The following is a 19,964-nucleotide window of genomic DNA, read 5'->3' on the forward strand; positions in this document are numbered from 1 at the left end:
GTGTTTTGATGTATTTGATGTAAGCCCAGTGGATATTTAAAGCTTACAGAAGGCTGCATTTAACTGCTGCTATGTCATTCCTGCAGTATTTCTGCAGGTATTTTGGTCAGTGCTGTTATTTGTAATATATTATATTATTTGTTATCAGCACAAATTATCTGTCCCCATATGATAAAATCCACCATCCCCCCTGATTCTTTTTTACAACTCGAGTACTGAAGAATATATATATATATATATATATATATATATATATATATATATATATATATATATATATATATATATATATGTGTGTGTGTGTGTGTGTGTGTGTGTGTGTGTGTGTGTGTGTGTGTGTGTGTGTGTGTGTGAGAGAGAGAGAGAGAGAGAGAGAGAGAGAGAGAGAGAGAGAGAGACATACGCCTGAATACAAACAGCATAAAATGTCACTCGTAGTTTTGTTGTTTGTCAGTGCTGCATTTGATACAGTTGACGACAATACATATCACTTAAACGACTGGAAAACTGGGCTGGGTTTTTACGGAACTATAATAAACTGATTAAAAACATATTAAGACGACAGGAAGTACTTTGTGTCAGTATAGGGAACTTTACATCTGAGCTAACAAGAATCACATGTGGAGTTCCCCAAAGTTCCATCCTGGGACCTCTTATGTTTAACATCTAGATGCTCCCACTGGTACAGATTATAAAGAACAACAAAATAAACTATCATAGCTATGCAGATGACATGCAGATATATATTACAATGTCACCAGGAGACCAAGGCCCTGTACAGGTGTTGGTAAATTCATTGAGGAGATTTATGACTGGATGTGCCACAACTTTCCCCCAGCTAAACAAAAACAAAACTGAGGTAAGTGTCTTTGGAGCCAAGGAGAAATGATCACAGGCATCACAGTCTATACACCTAAATAACAACAACCAGACTAGAAATGTGGGTTTAGTGATGGACTCAGACCTAAATCTGGAAAAACACATGAACAATGAGTGCCTTTACAAGTGATGTGAGGACGTGATGGGTGAACCCAGCAACCAAGTTGTTTCCAAGAAAGGCTCACTTTAAATATAAGTAACAGTAAATGTGATATAATTATGTATGAGATAATTTGAAAAATTACAAAAGCATAAAAAAATATAAAAACATTTCTATATGTAAGGGATAATGCCCAAGGCTGCATATTCTTCAAATACTTAACTGTAGAAGAAAGGTGTAGTTTTAGATTATTCCATAAACTTATTCCACTACCTTGAAATGAACAGACAAGTATGCGCTGTATTTATTCAGATTGTGAACGTACCTCATTCGGATTCTGGACCCTCATAAAAACAGTGATAAGGAGAGCACCCCACCAAGTGTTGTGAACTTGTTACTGCACAATATAACACTCGGTGAATCCTTTGCCAAAAACCAATCATTTGTAACACTTTCTTCATCAAAATAGTTATTTGTTGGATATTTGATAGAATAGCAGTTTTTTTTTGTTGTCTTGTGTTTTAATCTGCAGTATAAGACTTGCAACACATTTCTTCTTGTCATATTTGAGGAGCCGTTTCTGGGAAGATTAATCAGTTTGTTCTGCACAGAACCCAAACCTTGAAACGACTATCACACTGTGCTTACACATTTATACCCCGATACTTTAAAAGTATCTTCTGGATTAAATACATAGATCCCCATAAATATGTGAAAACAATTGACTTTTCAGTTGAGAAACCATCTAATTGCTTGCAAAAAATGATAAACTGCATATTTTTAATAGTGTAATAATAGAGGTTCAAAACTCTTCAAAGCAAACGCCAAACTTTCCCACCTTATCATTTGCACTTTTTTCAAGTAGGATGGAAAATATGACAGGCTGTGTGATTCCCATACATTAGTAACAAATAAGAGTCAAGCAACCTCATTGTTTAATTGCCCTCCCTTATGATGCACCATGCAAGACAAACAGTGGATATAATGACTACTTTATTAAAAATACCATTTAAGAGGCAAGGATACAACACTGTACAGTGGAGTGTGTGTGCTGGGGAGCAGACACCCTGTGTTGGAGACTGTTAGCGAAGCGCTGCTGGTCAACTGTGAAGACTTGCTGGACATTTTATGCTGCATTCATCACATGAGACCAGTGAGGTGACAACTGAGATCTGACATACACGATTAAAGGTACCACAATTTCATAATTTTTTAATCATTCATCTTCACTTGGTGGAGCTCAGATACGGACTGGTATTTTTACATATGTGATATGACCTTCATGTTATGCAGCATCTATCCTGAGAGGCTAAATGTAAATCCAGGATCTCCCTTTCAGGGAGCAGTCAGAGATGTGAAGGAAGAAGGTTATCCCATCCAGCTAACATGTGAGAAAATTAACCACAACTGTTACCATGGTGGAAGTACACAGCCATAAAAAAAACACACAAACAGATGTAAGCTACTAATGTATGGCCCTTTTTAATGCATCTTTTAGGGCAGATGCCATAGTGCATGTCATTAAATAACTGATACAAAAAAAAAGGAAAGTGGCAGGGCTCTGGAGTAGTGGTATTATACATTTCACATTATTTCAGTAAATAGTGAAGCAGTCTCACAGCATATTTGTCCTTTGTTTAGTTGACAGCATGAAGCACTGATGTCTGATGGCAGTATTTTGTACTGTAACAATATAACAGCGCGGAAGAAAGCAACAAAAGATTCAAATGGGAAAACTAAAGGAAAGAAGTACCTACAGTTTTTTTTCTGTGAAGCAAAGGCAGATTTCCAGCACTGTGATAATGGGTTAATTTGTGCCAATGATCACAAAATGAATGCCAAGACTGAAGATCTTAAATTGATTTATCTTTGTTCCAAGGCATGTGCGGAAGACCTCGTGCTAATTATGACTACAAAAGCCTAGATAATTCAAAACGGTAGATAACTAAATTATCTTGCAGATGTTATACATGGTGACAGCTACAAAATTCACTAAATGACACACTAAACGGGCTAATACAAATTCTATTTAGGGACTTAGAAATATTAGGTTAGACTTAAAAAACGTTACAAAAAGAAGTTCTTTGAGAGTTGCAGATTCCCTTGTTCTTGGAAAGTAGAAAGAAAAGCCTTGTCAATGGCAGCAATTTCAGCTTTTTAATGGAAGAGTTTCCATACATCAATGTGAATCACAAACTGGGTTGTTAAAAACAACCCACTTGTATCATTGCCCTGAGAAGTAGGTTCCATCACGGCTGTGGGTCTGAAGATGTCTTTTGATTTTGTCAGAGCGGCTGAAGCACTTGCCACACACTGGGCAGCTGTACGGCTTCTCCCCTGTATGAATCCTCATGTGGACCTTCAGGTGAGCCATCTGTGTGAATCCCTTTCCACATATCTGGCAGCGGAATGGTTTTTCTCCTGTGTGGCTCCGCTGGTGCTCCTGAAGTCTGCCGGAGGAGCTACAGCATTTTCCACATACTCCACAGCGGTAAGGTTTTTCTCGAGTGTGCACCTGTACATGCACGTGCAAATGACCAATATGACTAAATGACTCCCCACAAACTTTGCAACAGAAAGACGACACGTGGCCCTGTAGGGGGGATTTTTGATGGGGGCAGTCCACAGCGTTGGCCCCTTGGCTCCGCATGAGAGAGTTGTGAGCCCTGTTAGGTCCTCCAACTGCTCCCTTCGCACCAACCATCTGTCCTCCATTCTCTACCCCAATAATGTCAATATTGTTCTCGTTTGAGCAGTTTGGGTTGACTGGTGCAAGAGGCTGGGTGCCACTGCTGGATGAAGCAGAGCCTCTGTGGCCGCATCCACTCTCTGCCTTCACATGCCTTGGGGGACATCGAGATCCAGGATCCCTTTCCCTGTTCTCAACACCTTGACTCTGAGGAAGACTGGATGTGTGGGGACCCTCCTGAGGGTATTCATTTGCTACGCGGGGAGGAGTGAACATATTCTCTGGTGTGCTACAAGAGCCATGGCCCCGAAGCTGATTATCTCCTTGGTTGGCCCGCGGATCCCTTTTGTCCTTGATTTGAATGGGAATACGCTCCTCATGTCCCATACTGGGACTCCACTCACGACGTGGATGCTCACCATCCTCCTCTTCCAATAGCGCCATGGACGGACGATCTGATGAGACAATAGCAAGATCAATTTAGAACAACTGCATTGCAGCAAATATGACATATGGACTTCTATTTGATCACAGAGTTTTTTTTTTTGACAATCAAAATAATTTGAAACTCATTTAAGTAGTATTTAAATACAAAGGGGAGAGACTATAATGCTCTGGCAAAGCCATAAAGAATCTAGGAATGGTAACTGGAGATTTTCTCTGCACAATATTCTTTCAGGAGTTATGTTTTACGATGAAAAGGAAAAGAGACAAAGAACTAAACTCTTTGCTGTTTGCACTTGTGGTTATATTGATATTATATACTGATATTAAATCTCTCATGTTGCATAGTTGTTAACACGACTCATAATGATTGAAACACCACAACAGAATTATTTTTACTTTGATAGCAACTCAAAAACCTTCTGGCTCATGCAGCCCAAGCGTTGTATTTTCTATGTGGTATGTGACTATCCTGCCTGGCCTGCCTTTACAGAGCTCCCTGCTCACTCTGAGGAGTCATTTCAGTGCGTTTCGTTAGATTTATACTGACAGAAAGATTATTTACATTTAAACCAATCAGACATATTACTGCCAGGGATAACTAGACTCTGGAGGACTTTTCTTTTTGAACATTTTTGTCATAAATGGGAAATGTATTTTGAGGAAAAACATGATAAGAAATTAGGGCAGTGAATGAATCTTCGCCCTTTCTGCGAGACATGGAGGTGGAAGTATTATAGTTAGCTTTGTTTTGCTCCAACTGGGTCTGGACAGTTTGCTGTTGCTGCACAAAAGCAGTCACCACACTGACAGCAAATCTTAGAACACGGGTCACTCAGATTTACAATGGGGTCAATCATCACAAAACACACACAACGATGTAGTCTGTGGTGTAGTAATGGACTCAGGTCTAAATTTTGAAAAACACATTAAAAAGGCAATAACAAAGTCAGCCTACTATCACCTTAAGAATATATGAAGGTAAAAAGATCTGATGTCTCAGCAGGACCTGGAAAGACTAGTCCATGCATTCATCTTTAGTAGCTTGATTATTGTAACAGCAGCTTTACAGATTTACCTAAAAAGTCAGCTAGACAACTGCAGCTTATTCAGAACTCTGCTGTTCGAGTCCTAACTAAGACCCAAAAAGCGGACCGCATCAGTCCAACTCTGAGGTCTTTACACCGGCTGCCTGTCCGTCGGAGGATAGACTTTGAAGTTCTGGTGCTGGTCTATAAAGCTCTGAATGGTCCAGGACCAGGATACATCAGTGAACTCCTGACCCATTATAAACCTTGCAGACCCCTCAGGTTATCTGGATCCAGTTTTTTAATTAGTTCTCTGAGTCAGAACCAGACATGGAAAAGCTGCATTCAGCTTCTATGCTTCACATGTCTGGAACAAACTCCCAGAAAACCTCACATCAGCTAAACCCAGCAGGTTATTTAAATCCAGGTTGAAGACTCACTTGTTCTCTGCTGCGTTTGAATAAAGCTCCAAATCTGTACTGTTACTTTTAAGCTTGAGCTTGATCATATTTTAACTACTGATTGGATCGATTCTTTTTTCTTTCTTTCTTTTTGTTTACATTTTAAATCATGCTTTTTATTCATGTTATGTTTTAATGTACAGAGGTAAAGCATTTTGAATCACCTTGTTGAATTATGCTATACAAATAAACTTGCCTTGTCTTGCCTTGCCTTCCAACCCATACCTAAGGCTAAGAATTGATGTTCCTGTACACTATTTCAGTTACTTGGTTGGGTGTTCTATGTATGCGTTACCTGTCCGGATTCTTACATCGCGCTGTGTGCTGGATTGCCTCAGGGGAATCTTCACACAGTCTGCACATACTCCATCAGTATTGTACTCAGGGGCCTGTTATTGTGCTGCTATGATTAGTGCTTCGATGCTGTTCTTCACACCAGCATTTCTGTCTACCAGTTGGACTTCTCAATGTCAGCCAGTCCTTTCTGCCAGTGATGCATGCTATAGACTATCTATCTACATAGATACATATATCTACATATATCTATCTATCTATATCTATATCTATATATATACATACACACATATATAAATATGTATATATATATATATATATATATATATATATATATATATATATATATACACACACACACACACACACACACACACACACACACACACACACACACACACACACACACACACATATATACATCTCCTGACCATCCTTGACTTCCAAAAGCTTTACTGGCCTAAATGGAAAGCGCTATGAGGACCATTAGTAATAAATTGTCTTTAAATTGAATGTAATTTCAATGTAGCTATATAAACACCACTTGAATTGACTGTAGGATACAATTTATTATTGGATTTAATAATTTAATGAATGCTGAATATACTTCTGTAAAACATATAATTTCAAATGATATTTGTATTATTTTTATGTTCATAAATGAGTTGAAGATGCATAGGAACTAGCTGTACAGAGGTAGCGGATAAAAAGAAACTTCACGGGCGTGCTTTCTCTCTCACTCACTCTCACTCACTCTCTCACATGCTGGTCACGAGCTAATGTCCACATTTCCTCGCATTTCTACCGCGAACCAGAACAACCAGATGGGAATAAAATTTGAGCGTGCACAGATTTGTTGCTTGTGTGTAGTGTGTGTGTGTGTGTGTGTGTGTGTGTGTGTGTGTGTGTGTGTGTGTGTGTGTGTGTGTGTGTGTGTGTGTGTGTGTGTGTGTGTGTACATATATATTTATTTTTTAATTAACTAATTAATAATGTATTTTGAGAGTCCTTATTAATTGTCGGTATGCGCGGGGGGGCACGCCATACCCAGCTGCAGTAACTTCTGTCTCTTTAATGATGTGTTCAATGGCTAATCTTAAAGTCGAAAATTTTTGTCTTTCAAGTAGGAAACGCTAACTTTTTAAGGAAATGAAAAAATATATAATACAATATGAACTTTTTATGCGTATTTTATTTTTAAAATATGAAATCAACTGAAATAATTTTACTCAAAAAAGAAAAACAATTTTGTCACCACATCTCGGTGTAACGACAATAACCCCCCTTTTAGCACGTTACTTTACAGGCGCAGTTGCAGTTTGAATGCTCCCATTTCCCACAACCGTGAAGGCAGCACTCCGAGCGACAGCACTCGCTGTTACGACTTGACGCTTTACTAACTAGAAACAGCAGAGAAACTTTTTTTTCAAAATGTAAGTATAATATGCGTCTACTTAAACATTATCCAATAATCTTTTTTTTAAAAAGAAAGGGTTTTCCGGTCATACGGGTAGACACCGTCTAAGAACAACGCCCTAAACTTTCCTACTAGCCTTCAACAAGTGCTACAATTTAGGCTCCCAAACGTAGCTAAGCTAAGCTAGTTGAAGCAGCAAAGTTATAGCTCTCAAACTTCACTCACGACACAGAATATACATGGGATGCTCTTTTTTTTTAACATTTCATAATTATTAGTGAAATTAAGAAGTGTTCCTAAATGTTGAGTGCCAAAGAAAAACTGTTGCTTTCTCTGGATCTGGTTTTCAGTTTGGTTAGCCTTCAAGTTAGCTGCGTGTATCACACTAAAGACATCAAATTACACTGCTTTTTATACACTTTTGATGTTTATATTCAAGTGTAAAGCACAAATAAAGGCAGTGGTACTGTGGAACCGAAAATGCGGATGTGGTGGGGTCCCTTGTTGCAATGCATTTAGTTTCATTAGGAATGATGGGCGATTTATGCCTATTAACATCCATCAAAAGTTGACTAATTTGCAAAAGACAAACAGAAAAATCCAGAGCTTAATCTAACTTAAACTACAAACGGGTTCCTGTTTTCGGATGGTACAGCTCAAACTGTGCCTCAAAACTCCAAAGTTGCTGAGTTCAGATCAAACGTAGAGAAAATAATTGAGGATCAGGCCAACCCTAGTTTTGTCCAAGTTTAACCATCTATATTTAATTGTCAGTCCTTTTTAAGATTCAGTCAAAAAATGAAGAATCTAGCCCAACTGAACCTTTAATATTAATACATTAATATTGCAAACATCTGTATGGTTTCATGTCGTTTAAAGAAAAATAGCAAAGTCCGTGCTTGTCACAATCAACGCTTGTTCTCAGTATTGTGTAGTTTCTTTTTCGTGAAAATAATTTTGACACTGCCTGTACCTTTTTTGTAAGCTGCAGAGTATCTTATCTATTCTGAGAACTTTCCAAGTTTGTGTGTGACATTTGTCGGTAAATATAGATGGCATAAAAACTTTTGATTTAACATCAATACTAGTAATGACCAAAAGTTTCACAATAGTGTACTTCATATTTGGGTGATGTTGATCTTTCTTGGGGTTGCTTAACACCCCTACCATTTGTTGGTAATATATTTGCCATACTTAACAAGTTATGTGACAGTGTGTTTATTTGAAGGAAGTATGCACACTATGTTCTCAATGTATTGTTCATTAATTTCTGTTATTTAAGTTGCATGTCACAGAGTACTAAAAGAAAAAATATATTTTCCAACCTACCTTATTTATTCTGCTGAAAACATGTCTTTCATCATCCAGCAGGTCACTCTGAAGTTGGAGGCTCTGAGAGTTCATGTTTTTAGTTTAGTTTTTTTTTATATTAAGAATTCCCATTTAAAAAAAAAATAAAAATAAAATAGTGAGCTCACAAGGCAAAAATAAAAGGGGATATTACTGTGGTTATGTGTAATAACTATTCGACAATATTTGGATAAAATTGAATCTCGGTTATAATTAAATGAAAAATAAACAACAACCCAAAATCCTTTGTACATTTATAGGCCATACCTTTCTGATTCCTGTGTAAAAATAACATAAAAATTGTATTCTACCTCTAAATGAACAGTCTCCTCTCTTTCAAAAATGGAAGGCCCATCTGTTTTGTTACAGATGGCCCACTGTTCTTTCTTTCTTTTTTAAATCCTGGATGTGAATAAGATTGCTTTGTTGTGTAATGTCACAATGACAATTAGAACTTCCTTACAGATAACTGAGAACCCAAGTTGCGCCAGTAGTCTTTTATAAGTTTTGTTGTAGATCTTGGCTTGCTTGTTTAATGGCTACATCCTTGTGTATTTGTAGCCCCACTTTAATCTGTGACTTATCAATACACACACACACTGGTACCTGTAATGCCATTAATATCTAATATCTGTTGCATCAATACAAGCATGTAATTCCTGCTGGAGTTTCAAAGTGAACTATTGTGCACAGCATAGCTCTGGTTTATATTTAGAACACAAAACTTTCAGGTTGTTGAAGATGAAAGGAAACGACACGAGTTCCTTGTTGTTTTATTTCAAATATTACCTCTACCCACTGTTGGGATATATATTACCTAGTAAGAGACGACACCGTAAAGATCTAATTTTTAATTTGCAGATTACCAGAAAGACTCTCTAATACCTATCTCTAATGCATGCAGCTATTTTTAGTCAAGTATACAGTAAACTCCCTTGCCCACTAACTAGTGTATGTTGTACTTGAGAGAGTATGCTTCTCAATACATGCTATATAGAGTTGTAACATGAAGAAGCAATAATTGTAATATGTAATCAATGGAATAAATTAAAGAAGTTTTCTTTTTCTTTTTAAACTTCTGACCCAGAGTTTGAGTATGATGTGATTATCGATCATGTCATTTAAAGAAAAAGTTATAATAGTTTATGATGCTACTTTCAGGGAAATCCAATTAAATATTTTTATTATGAATATAAAGGTCAAAATGTTGACAGTAATCAGTTTTGTATGATGCTTCACTTTAGGAATTTGGAGATATCACATTCTTACTGACATAGAAGATGTCAACGTTTTAGTTTTACCAATCTTGCATGTCGGACAGTTTATTATAATATTTAAAAGCACTTTGCATTTCCAGTGACACAGATGGACAAGGAAGCCTCTCTAACCATTTTGTTTTTGTATTTATTTATTTATATATGGGTGGGGTGGGTGGGCTGTTAATTTGTTAATTACTTATAAAAGTAATTTGTTGTCAATTTTTTTTTCTTTTTTCAAATGTTTGGCTTAAACAAATATACAGAATCATTTGTATGCAATTTTCTGTCCTGAAACATTGATTGTAGTGTGGGTTCAATTTGGGTATTTGATATAGCCTACTATCTTTTAAACTCATTTTTTTTCTTTTTTTTTTTTTTTTTTTTTTTTTTCTCCTTTCCTTTATCAATGAGCAAGGACGTTTATATATATATATATATATATATATATATATATATATATATATATATATATATATATATATATAAAAAAAAAGTCATAACATGCTGAACACAGGACCACTGCTGGTCAGTGAAGTGAGAAATCCCTTTCACATTTGATATTGAGTTGCATGGATGATAATATATATTTTTAATTATAACATCAGGTCAGCTCCAGGACCAGACAGTTCTGCAGCAGGATCAAGCAACAAGCGTCTGCAACAAACCCAGGCCCAGGTGGATGAGGTAAGACATATCTCTAGTGTTGTCTTAGATTATGGGTTATTAATTTAACGTCTTTCTTGTAAAGATGTGCCAGTGTGTATTTGTCACACCTATTCAGTATCCTTGTATCGACAAAAGAAGCTTTATATGGAATTCAGTTGTATTAAAATGCAGTTTGAGGATACAGAGTAGAGGATAAGCAGTGGTTGGATACTGGTTGACTTGAGGTAGTATTAAATTAATTATTATAATCACGTTTTCATAGTATTTTAATAGTAAATTACTAGATATATACTGTTTGTTGTGCTTTATTGAGAACTCAGTGCTTATTTGTAAAATGTATTTACAATTCTAAGTGTCTTTTAGCTGTGCAGGCCTTTACGCACCATGTCTCTGTCATCTGACAGTGTTGAATATTAAAAAAAATAAATTGGATTTCATATTATTCATATTATGCCACTATCATTTTTTATTTTTTTTTATCTGTATACTTGGATCAGTCCGATGACTTTAGAGTTATATGACTGCTTAGTCATTGTCCTCAGGTTGCAATCTCTGTATCCAGATAGATAAATGAAGAAGATTTGAATTTAATCTGATGACAGATTAAAATAAATGAATAAAAAAACACATATGAGAATACATATTTGGTCTTCTGCAGCAATTACTCACCCTGTATTTGTTCAGTTTGGTGTCGGGACTTGCATAACCCTTGGCAGCAGTGCCATGGTTCACCACTTTGAATCAGTTGCACTCCAATGCTCTACTTGCACATATCAGCTCATATCCCAAAGGATAGGCCATTTAATCTGCAGTTTCACTCTTCAAAAATATACTAAGGAGTACATCAGGTAAAAAGGCTATCAGCCCCCATTTAAAACTGTATTGATCCATGTTACTACTGTTCCTCACACATTCTCATTTCCTCTTACAGTTTGCCCCTCCCACGTGGAACTTTATCCTCAGTCTGTCTGACACACAATATCCAATAAGCTGCCACACGTTTATGTAATCACCATCTCCACGGTTATGTAAGGCCTGCATAGGCTCACACACCCCTCTGCCATGTTGCTCTGTGTAAGAGGAGGAGCAGTAGTGTTGTTTTTGGTTCACTGGAACATTTGGGTTATGTTTATTTGTGACAGTACATACTGATACTTGGCAAATGAGTTTCCAAAAAACTTCCAAAATCATGATTTATTTTGGCTTATGAGATGGGAAAAGCTGGAAGAAGAAGCAAAAGGTGCAATCTCTCTTGATTGGTGGTGGTCTTGAGTAACATGGTTTGAGGCTTTTTATATTCGAAACTGTTGTAAACGCATTACATGAATAATAAAATTGAAATTCCTGAGGTTTTAATCTTTTCTTTTTATTAGTTAACAAAACCCAATTGAAGTTCCTCTCGTAGCATGCATTCATATCAATAAACTAATGATATAGGTGCTTACAATATTGTCTACTCTGCCGTTTGTTTCTTTGTTTTGTTTATGGGCAGGTGGTGGATATTATGCGTGTTAATGTGGACAAGGTCCTGGAACGTGATCAGAAACTGTCTGAACTGGATGACAGAGCCGATGCACTGCAGGCTGGAGCCTCCCAGTTTGAGACCAGTGCTGCTAAGCTGAAAAGAAAATACTGGTGGAAGAACTGCAAGGTAACTAATCATCATTTAGTTAGTAGGTTTTCCAAACCCTACTGTACTGATGATATTGATGTCAGCTTTAACTTGTCCTACCTACATACCGGTTCAACTAGGTATGACAAAAGTTAATGTTTATTTAACTTTAGAAGGATTGAAGATCAATTATTTGAACATTTAACATTTAATGACTTTTCTCTACATGTATGCCTTCCAGATGTGGGCCATCCTAATAGCTGTTATAGTGATCATCATCGTCATCATTATTGGTGAGTTATCAAGCCTTTGGCTAGAGACATGTTGTCAACAGCTGAGTGCTACTTCAACTCACTGCCCTTTTAGATCATGTTTGATAATCATGTATAGTTGCCAGTTGATGGATTAATGTAGATTTCATCTTGATCTGGATTTTTAATGTTGATAAATACACCAAGCTGTATAGGCACATAAAGCCAGTGTTTTCATAACTGTCTTAAGTATTTTAAAAAGAAATTCAGTTTTGATGACCTCTAAACCTTCCATGAGTCACCTTAGAGAGGCAATGCTTTTTTTAGATGGGCAGAATATGAGGTTTTTGCATATGAGTGCAAAGCTAATTAATAAACAAAAAGTATAAGTAGCATACTTTTAAAAAGTCCAATTTTTAACACTTAAAATGTTACACATACTTGACCCTGTGAATAACTTAAAAAAAATGTTTAATTCTTTTTTCATAGTTTGGAATTCGGTGTAAAACGGCAACAGGATGAGGAGTGGTGGAGTTAATGAAGAAGGAGTTGGGCAATGTGCATACTTCTTGTCTCATGAATCATGAGGAAGAAACCGCATGACTAGTGGCTAATGACCTCCACATTATTTCACCTCCGAAGGGGTCTTCATTCCTTGTCCTGGATTGCCTGCATCTATATGTATATGTGTCTGTGTAAGTGTATTTGCAGTTGTATCTAGTCAGTGATTGCCACCATGCTGCAGCTTTACCCCTTTATGAATGCATCATATTAAACATCACAAAGCTCATATTAGAACTTCAGGCCATACACCAAAGGAAACTCATATATATTTGCTAAGAAGTAAAATGATCTCAAGTCGATAAAAACATATTGTTTAAAAAAAAAAAAGTCTGACTCTATCACATGGCACACATGCATATAGACAAATTCATGCCTCAAGGCTAAACATGAAGATAATTGTAAATTCTCAACTTATAGTTACATTATAATATTGTATTATTATCCTCTGATATAATTTGCTGGTCTAAGAAATGTGCCTTTTTGAGGATATTTGGTTACTGACTTAATGATGCTCCTTTCCAAGTACATATATTTTTCTTTTTCAAATATAACACCAGTATTTTGGTATTGGTTCTCTTTTAAAAAAAGAGATTTCTCTTCTGTTTGGTAAATGGTTAAAGCTGACAAGTAAATGATGGGATCCAATGCCTTATTTCATTGATGCACACAGGTAAATAAGAATATATTTCTTTGCAGAAGACACTAAAAATAAGATCAAATGATGAAGAATTTCACTTAAAAAAATAAAGTGGTGTTGTAATATACATTTAAACCACCTATTTTACCTGTTTTTGTTCTGCTGTGCCCTTGCTAGATTTTCCTATGCTATAAAGCTACTTTTAGCTTGTGTTTAGAAAAGTGCCTATTTGTTAAGACCAGACAACCTCACAGCCTAACAAATGGCAGAAAAACTGCTAAAAAAATATATATAAAAGGATAAAAAAAAAGAACAAATGTACCCATTTAAAATAGTCTGGCTTGTCTGTTATTTTCATGGACAGGCCAAAAAGATTGCTTCTTGGAAAGGTCCAAGCACATTCTAAGTAAATGTAGTTTTAGATAGGTGCCTTGAGAGGTTTCTCCAATGGAGAACAGCCAAAAATACAGCCATACCTTATTGACTGGTGTACCAGCCGGAGAATGAGTTGTGCCTTCTGAGTTCTGACTGTCCAAACCAACATTGTTGCTTTCATGAATCAGCTCAACTGAACCTAATAAAATATTCACTTAAGTCACAACTGCATTTCCAGTGGATTTGTGTCAAATACTTCTAACATATATTTCACTTTTAATATATAACCGCTTTTATTTGCAAACTGTTTAAATTTGAAGTAATCAAATAACTTCTTTTTTTGTGTGTGGTGCTATGCTTAAAACTGCTGAATATTATGAGTGAGTTTTGAAAAACATGTTGTTGGGCCTTTTATGTTGTGAAATGTGCTATGCCAACACTGGATTTGTATCTTTTTTTCCTTATTTGTATAATTTCACTTTGTTGATGTTTTTCTCCATTTTTATGACATCTAAGCAACTGTTTATTTAGGCATCAGAGTAAATACTTTATACTGACACAATGAATAAAGCCTTTTTAGACATTTTTTAAGAGTAGAATTAGACTGACAGTAGCCTTAAAATAGTCTTGTAGGAAAATGAGATGCTTTTACAGGCCACACTTACATTACATGCAATAGACTGTGTATTAAACTGCCATCGTCTACATTTTACACAGACATTTGAGACCTACTTAGCTTTCATGCCTTACTTATGCCTACCTATGGGGGAGAAAAAAAGTGCAATTGTACTCTGTGGCCCTAAGTGCCTGTTTCTTGACTAAAACAAATTAAAGTAGTATCAAAACCTTGCCTGCATTTTTGTCATCTTTGACAGAATATGAACTGCTAGAGACCATTGCCAAAGTTGTTGCATGCATGACTGCTTTGTTCCATCAGGTTCAGTCTTAAAAGTCTGGTTCAAAGATCCACTTAAGTTACTGTCCAAATTACGTGAAAGGCACGTGGTAAACTTATTTGGGTTCTTGTTGTCCAGTGGTTGTTTGATTGGTCTGACAAGGGCCCACATATTGAAAAATAGTTATATCCTTGGAGTTTGAGAGTGGCGATGATTTACTGATCTGTGAGAAGCTGGTTTTGTTCATCCTTTATTTCCATGCGTTAATGAAACGACTGAATTAGTATGAAATTGAGGTTGTGCCAAAAAGTGATCGCCTGCCAGAATCTGATTTCTTCTGATTTCTGGCCGCGGGAGCGCGCACAGCAGCCCGTTGAGCTAGATCACTAAAACGTCAGATTTTCGGATTATGAAGCTCAAGAATGAGATCAAGTCATATTTAGGCAGAAACAACTTTTCATTAACTGTATTTGGCCTTTAATCAATTGTTGGCAGGTGAAAATGTCTATTTTGTGTTGTAATGGTCCTTAAAAGCAATCCTGTGAGCTCTAGTGTTTATATTATGAAGCTCAAGAATGAGATCAAATCATATTTAGGTAGAAACAACCTTTCATTAACTGTATTGGCCTTCAATCATCAATTTTTGGCAGGTAAAAATACCCATTTTCAGAGGAGAAATCAGATTCTGGCAGGAAAAAAGAAAAATCAAGAAAAAGTTCAAGCTGAAGTTTAAATGTGTGATAAAGATGTCGAGAACGGTGCACTGCATCCACTACTAAACCATGCAGCGGCCCTGTGCGTTCATTCGTTTATTTTCAGAGGCGTGGATGCAGCCGTCCTGAAGGCTGATTTATGGTTCCGCGTTACACCAACGCAGAACCGGTGCGCGTCGCCGCGTACCCTACGCCGTAGGGTCTGCGTCGATTTAACGCAGCACCATAATTCAGGCCAGGTGAGCTGACGCTCACGCAGTGACTCCCGGCTTGTTGTGCCTCTGTTGTGTAACATGGGGATCCACGTGAACCTCCAACAAACTCATGACTAGCGGCGGCAGTAGACACGCCCACTTTCAGCTCGTATCCAATCAACGTTAAACGCAAATTCCGTCCGACCAATCAGCGTCGAGTGGGCGGAGCTGCGACGCGCCCGGCTCACGTTGCACAAATGTGTCAAGCGGGTGGAAATGGCAGAAGCTTAAGCTGCGTGACTGGAAATATAAGGAAAATATCTTTGTGATACCTGCTAAGCTATCCATTTTTGTAAAATTTTGGACATTTAAAACCAAAATACGCCGATGGGAAAAGGTAAATATTTCATCAGAAGAAAATATTAATGTATTGTTTTATATATATATATCGATTTGTCTCACTTACCAAGCTAGCTAACACCTCAGATGTTAATGAGAACAAATTAGATACAATCGTTTTAAACTGCTTTATAGCCCTAAATGCTGTCATGGGAGTTGGATACTTGAGATTTAAGTCATGAAGTAATATTGGTAGTGTGTGCTGCTGCTATAGCTCAGTAACATGTGTGCTATCAGGTGAGGTCTGAAACCCTGGAAATAGATTCATAAAAGTTAATTTGAAATGGCTAGTGAGGCATGCATTTGTATTGCACTTAGACATTTGAATTGTCCGCTCAGCAGCTGATTTATGGCCTAACAGTTGTGCCTGAGCCAGGGTTATTTTTAATAGATTTTATATCTGCATTACAGTGTGGCACAATTGATGCCATTTGTAGCCGTGGAGGTGTTTAAGTCCACAAGACGGCCGTACTTTTAGTACCTTTTAGTACCTTAGTCTTCTCACACACCTCGAGCTGCTGGTGGTGGTTAGTGGGTTCATGTGGGAGTGGGCAGTGGATGTTCAGATGAGGGAAGTTTTGATGGATTACCAGTTGAAGCTTGTTTAAGTGAGGCCTTTTTTCTTTTTTTTTGGTGAATGCAAGCACTTTCAAGTATTACTCTCAGTGTATTACTTAGTTGTAAATCATACTAGACTTTTCTGGTTGCCTCTGAATCAGAATCAGGTTTATTGGCCAAGTCAGGTCAAACAACACAGGGAATTTCGGTTATTTTTGCTCACTGTACAGTAAATAGGCAAATGACAGCACTTATATACAATAAAAAAAAAGTGAAAGGTGCAGCAGTATGAGGTAGACATGGTTATTGAAAAGTGCATTGTTACAGCATATGATTGTGGTTGTTATTATTAATATACCTACAGTGGTGTGCTCCACCTGATGGACCATGCACATTTTAAAATAGTACTAAAAAATCTTTTGAAATGTTTTCTTTTATAAAATAACCAAGAGCAACCACGCTGTAGGTAGGCAGTATTTAAATTATCCCAGCCCATAAACGTGCATTATATAATGATGCGATTTCATAACCAAATATTGGTTTGGGAATGTATTTCCTGCAAGAGTTTTGCGTCATTATATGCAGGAATGTTCATTTTATATTAATAAGACTGTGGGTTAATAAGGTTACCGTCTGCAATAAATTATATCAGAGGTGTGTCTGACAACAGCCAACCTTTTTGGAATGTGGAAAGATTTCTGGAGAAACTGAGTTCATTGAATTGAATATGGTATGAGCAAAAAAGGATTAAAAAAAATAAATAAATATATATATATATAAATAAAATAAATAAATAATATAGGACGGGTGCATAATAGCTCACCTAATTGATCAGGTGACCCACACATAAGGGCTAGAGTCCCCATGCAACAGGTCCAGGTTTGAGTCCTGGCCTATGACACTGGCTGTGTGTCTTCTCTCCCTCTATTTATATATACACAGTAGTCAACATTTGAGGCGGATCAAAACACTGCATCAAAGTTGTCCTAAGAGAAGAACAGAGGTTGTTCAAAACTCTGGCATAACATGTATCTTTGATCCACTTCAAATGACTACTGCACTACTACTGTATATAAATATTATGAACCTAATAAACATTAAGGTATTTTAGTATTGAGCAATTTAAATCCTGAGCATTTCTGGGATTGATTTTTGTATTCCTGTTTGGCCTGTTCACTTACTTCATTTCCCCTTACCTACATTTCTTTTTATTTTTTTTTAAGCATTCATATTAGTGACTATCTTAGGACGTTATTGTAAAATGGAGTCTGTTTTTCCAGCTGAATTGTTTGTAGGAGTTTAACACCTAATTGAGTCTCAATTAAATTATAGATTTTTATTTAATTTCAAGCATAACTATATGACATTTGATTGCTTTTTTGCTGTGGTGCTGCATGCATTTGTTATACTTCGATGTACTATATTGCTGATGTAGCTGAAGTTATTGCTGTTGTCTGATTGCTCAAAAGCAATTAGTTACAATTTCATCTCCTTGGAGTGTAGCAGAGTGTAGCACTGGCCTACTTTTTCCAGACTTCTATCGCTCAGTTAACTTGATTAGTTATTCAATTTCTTTTACTGTATAAATAACATGTGGGGAAAAAAACCTGCAGTTATTGCAGTTATTTTTCTTTTTTTAATCCTTTTGTAATCGTGAATAGGAACAAGTTTTCTAAAGCTGTACAATATGTAGTTTGCAATAAATCATTACATATTTGAAGGTTTTCATGTTTATTAATGATAAAACTATTGCAGAGTGTTGATGTGTGAATCAGATGTGTGGTCCTTTGAGAGGATGCAGTCTGCAACCGTGTTTCACGAACCTAGTGGTTTTGTTTGATTTTTTTTTCCTTTTTTTTTTTTTTTTTTTTAATTTGCATTAGTTGGAATTTAATTGAACACATCACTGTGGAAACTGTAGCTGAAGAACTGGCTACACCCGAATTACAAGACTGCCAGTTTGATCCCTGGCTACATCACATGGATTAATATCCTGAACCTGATGGCAGGCTGGTGCTCATGACTTGGTGAATTAGGGAAAGAAAAACATTATATTGTACAGTCTCATAATCAGAAAAAAAATATGAAATTTGAAATGCTGATGATAAATAAGTCATTCTTGAATGTATATTGAGTTTAATTTTGTTCTATCTTGTCAACATCATTTTAATATTGATCTAGAGATGAAACGTTTGTAATTTTCTTTGCTGATTACGATTTTCTTAAAGATCTTTCCAAGAACTACGATCAGTTGCATGAAATCAACCAGTGAACAAAAGCCAAAGCTACTGGCTAGATTTATCCTTAGCCTCTTAGCTTTTGTCATCATGCTGGGCATGATGGACAGAGTGATGCTGTTTGAAGTATTGGATTATGTTTGTTAACGAAAAATAAGATTTGTCATCACACCCAGCACAACAGTCAGGTTTGGCTTTTTCATTTTCGGTCTGGAGCACAAGGCATCCATTTCATCTTAAAAAAAAAAAAAAAAAGTAGGCTTATCTACACATTTTTTGGAACGTCTACATAAGCCTGAGATGCAAAAATCAAATGCACGTTCACAAATAAAAAGGAGCTGAACAGTCAGTCAGACAGACAGATACAGAGATCCTTGCTTCGTATTTTCTACAGTGAAGTTAAAGTCTAAGTAAATGTAATATCCGATGTTTGTTTTTTTAATTATCATTTTCTTTACCATTTTTACTTCTTTTTTTTAATTTTATTTGGGAATGTAGTAAGTCAGAGCATTATAAGTATATAACAGTTTATGGTTTTGTATCAGTGCCGGTCGGCGCAATTATACATTCTGAGTAAGCTGGTTATGTAACCATGTACTGACAACCTGATGAATGGTGCAGGATATTTTCACTGGTTCCTGGTCTTGCTTATCACCACCCGTCTCTGTGTATTTGTTGATGTCGTTGATCCTCTGCACATACGCTTTGTGTATGTAGTTGCTGGTACAGTTAGTGGTAGATTAGCATTTATTTTAAGACAACTTGGAAAGCAAAAACGTTACTTCAGATTTCTTTACACAATGTATAGTACAAGCAGCGGGTCTGATCTGAAGCCCCTTTTGGGAGAATTATAATAATGTTTATATACAGCTAACTTGAAATGGTTTTGAAAGTTATGCAATCACACAATAGATTGATGTTTTATTTGTGGGCTGTAAAGA

General features: G+C 36.5%; 2 protein-coding genes across 2 annotated transcripts; one reads left to right on the plus strand and one right to left on the minus strand.

Moving 5' to 3' along the window:
* Nucleotides 1–1,974: 1,974 nt before the first annotated feature.
* LOC133448794 (zinc finger and SCAN domain-containing protein 22-like) lies at nucleotides 1,975–11,496 on the minus strand. Its single transcript, XM_061727671.1, has 2 exons — nucleotides 11,257–11,496; nucleotides 1,975–4,123 (listed from the first exon to the last, which is right to left on the minus strand). The coding sequence occupies exon 2, from the start codon at nucleotides 4,110–4,112 to the stop codon at nucleotides 3,204–3,206; it is 909 nt and encodes a 302-aa protein (XP_061583655.1). The 5' UTR covers nucleotides 4,113–4,123; nucleotides 11,257–11,496; the 3' UTR covers nucleotides 1,975–3,203.
* vamp3 (vesicle-associated membrane protein 3 (cellubrevin)) lies at nucleotides 7,233–14,875 on the plus strand. The gene is made up of 5 exons (XM_061727673.1): nucleotides 7,233–7,328; nucleotides 10,527–10,605; nucleotides 12,080–12,238; nucleotides 12,441–12,492; nucleotides 12,940–14,875. Coding segments are annotated over exons 1-5 (309 nt in total). The 5' UTR covers nucleotides 7,233–7,326; the 3' UTR covers nucleotides 12,957–14,875.
* Nucleotides 14,876–19,964: the final 5,089 nt, after the last annotated feature.

Source organism: Cololabis saira, chromosome 8, assembly GCF_033807715.1.
Source record: "Cololabis saira isolate AMF1-May2022 chromosome 8, fColSai1.1, whole genome shotgun sequence".
Classification (NCBI taxonomy): Eukaryota; Metazoa; Chordata; class Actinopteri; order Beloniformes; family Belonidae; genus Cololabis; species Cololabis saira.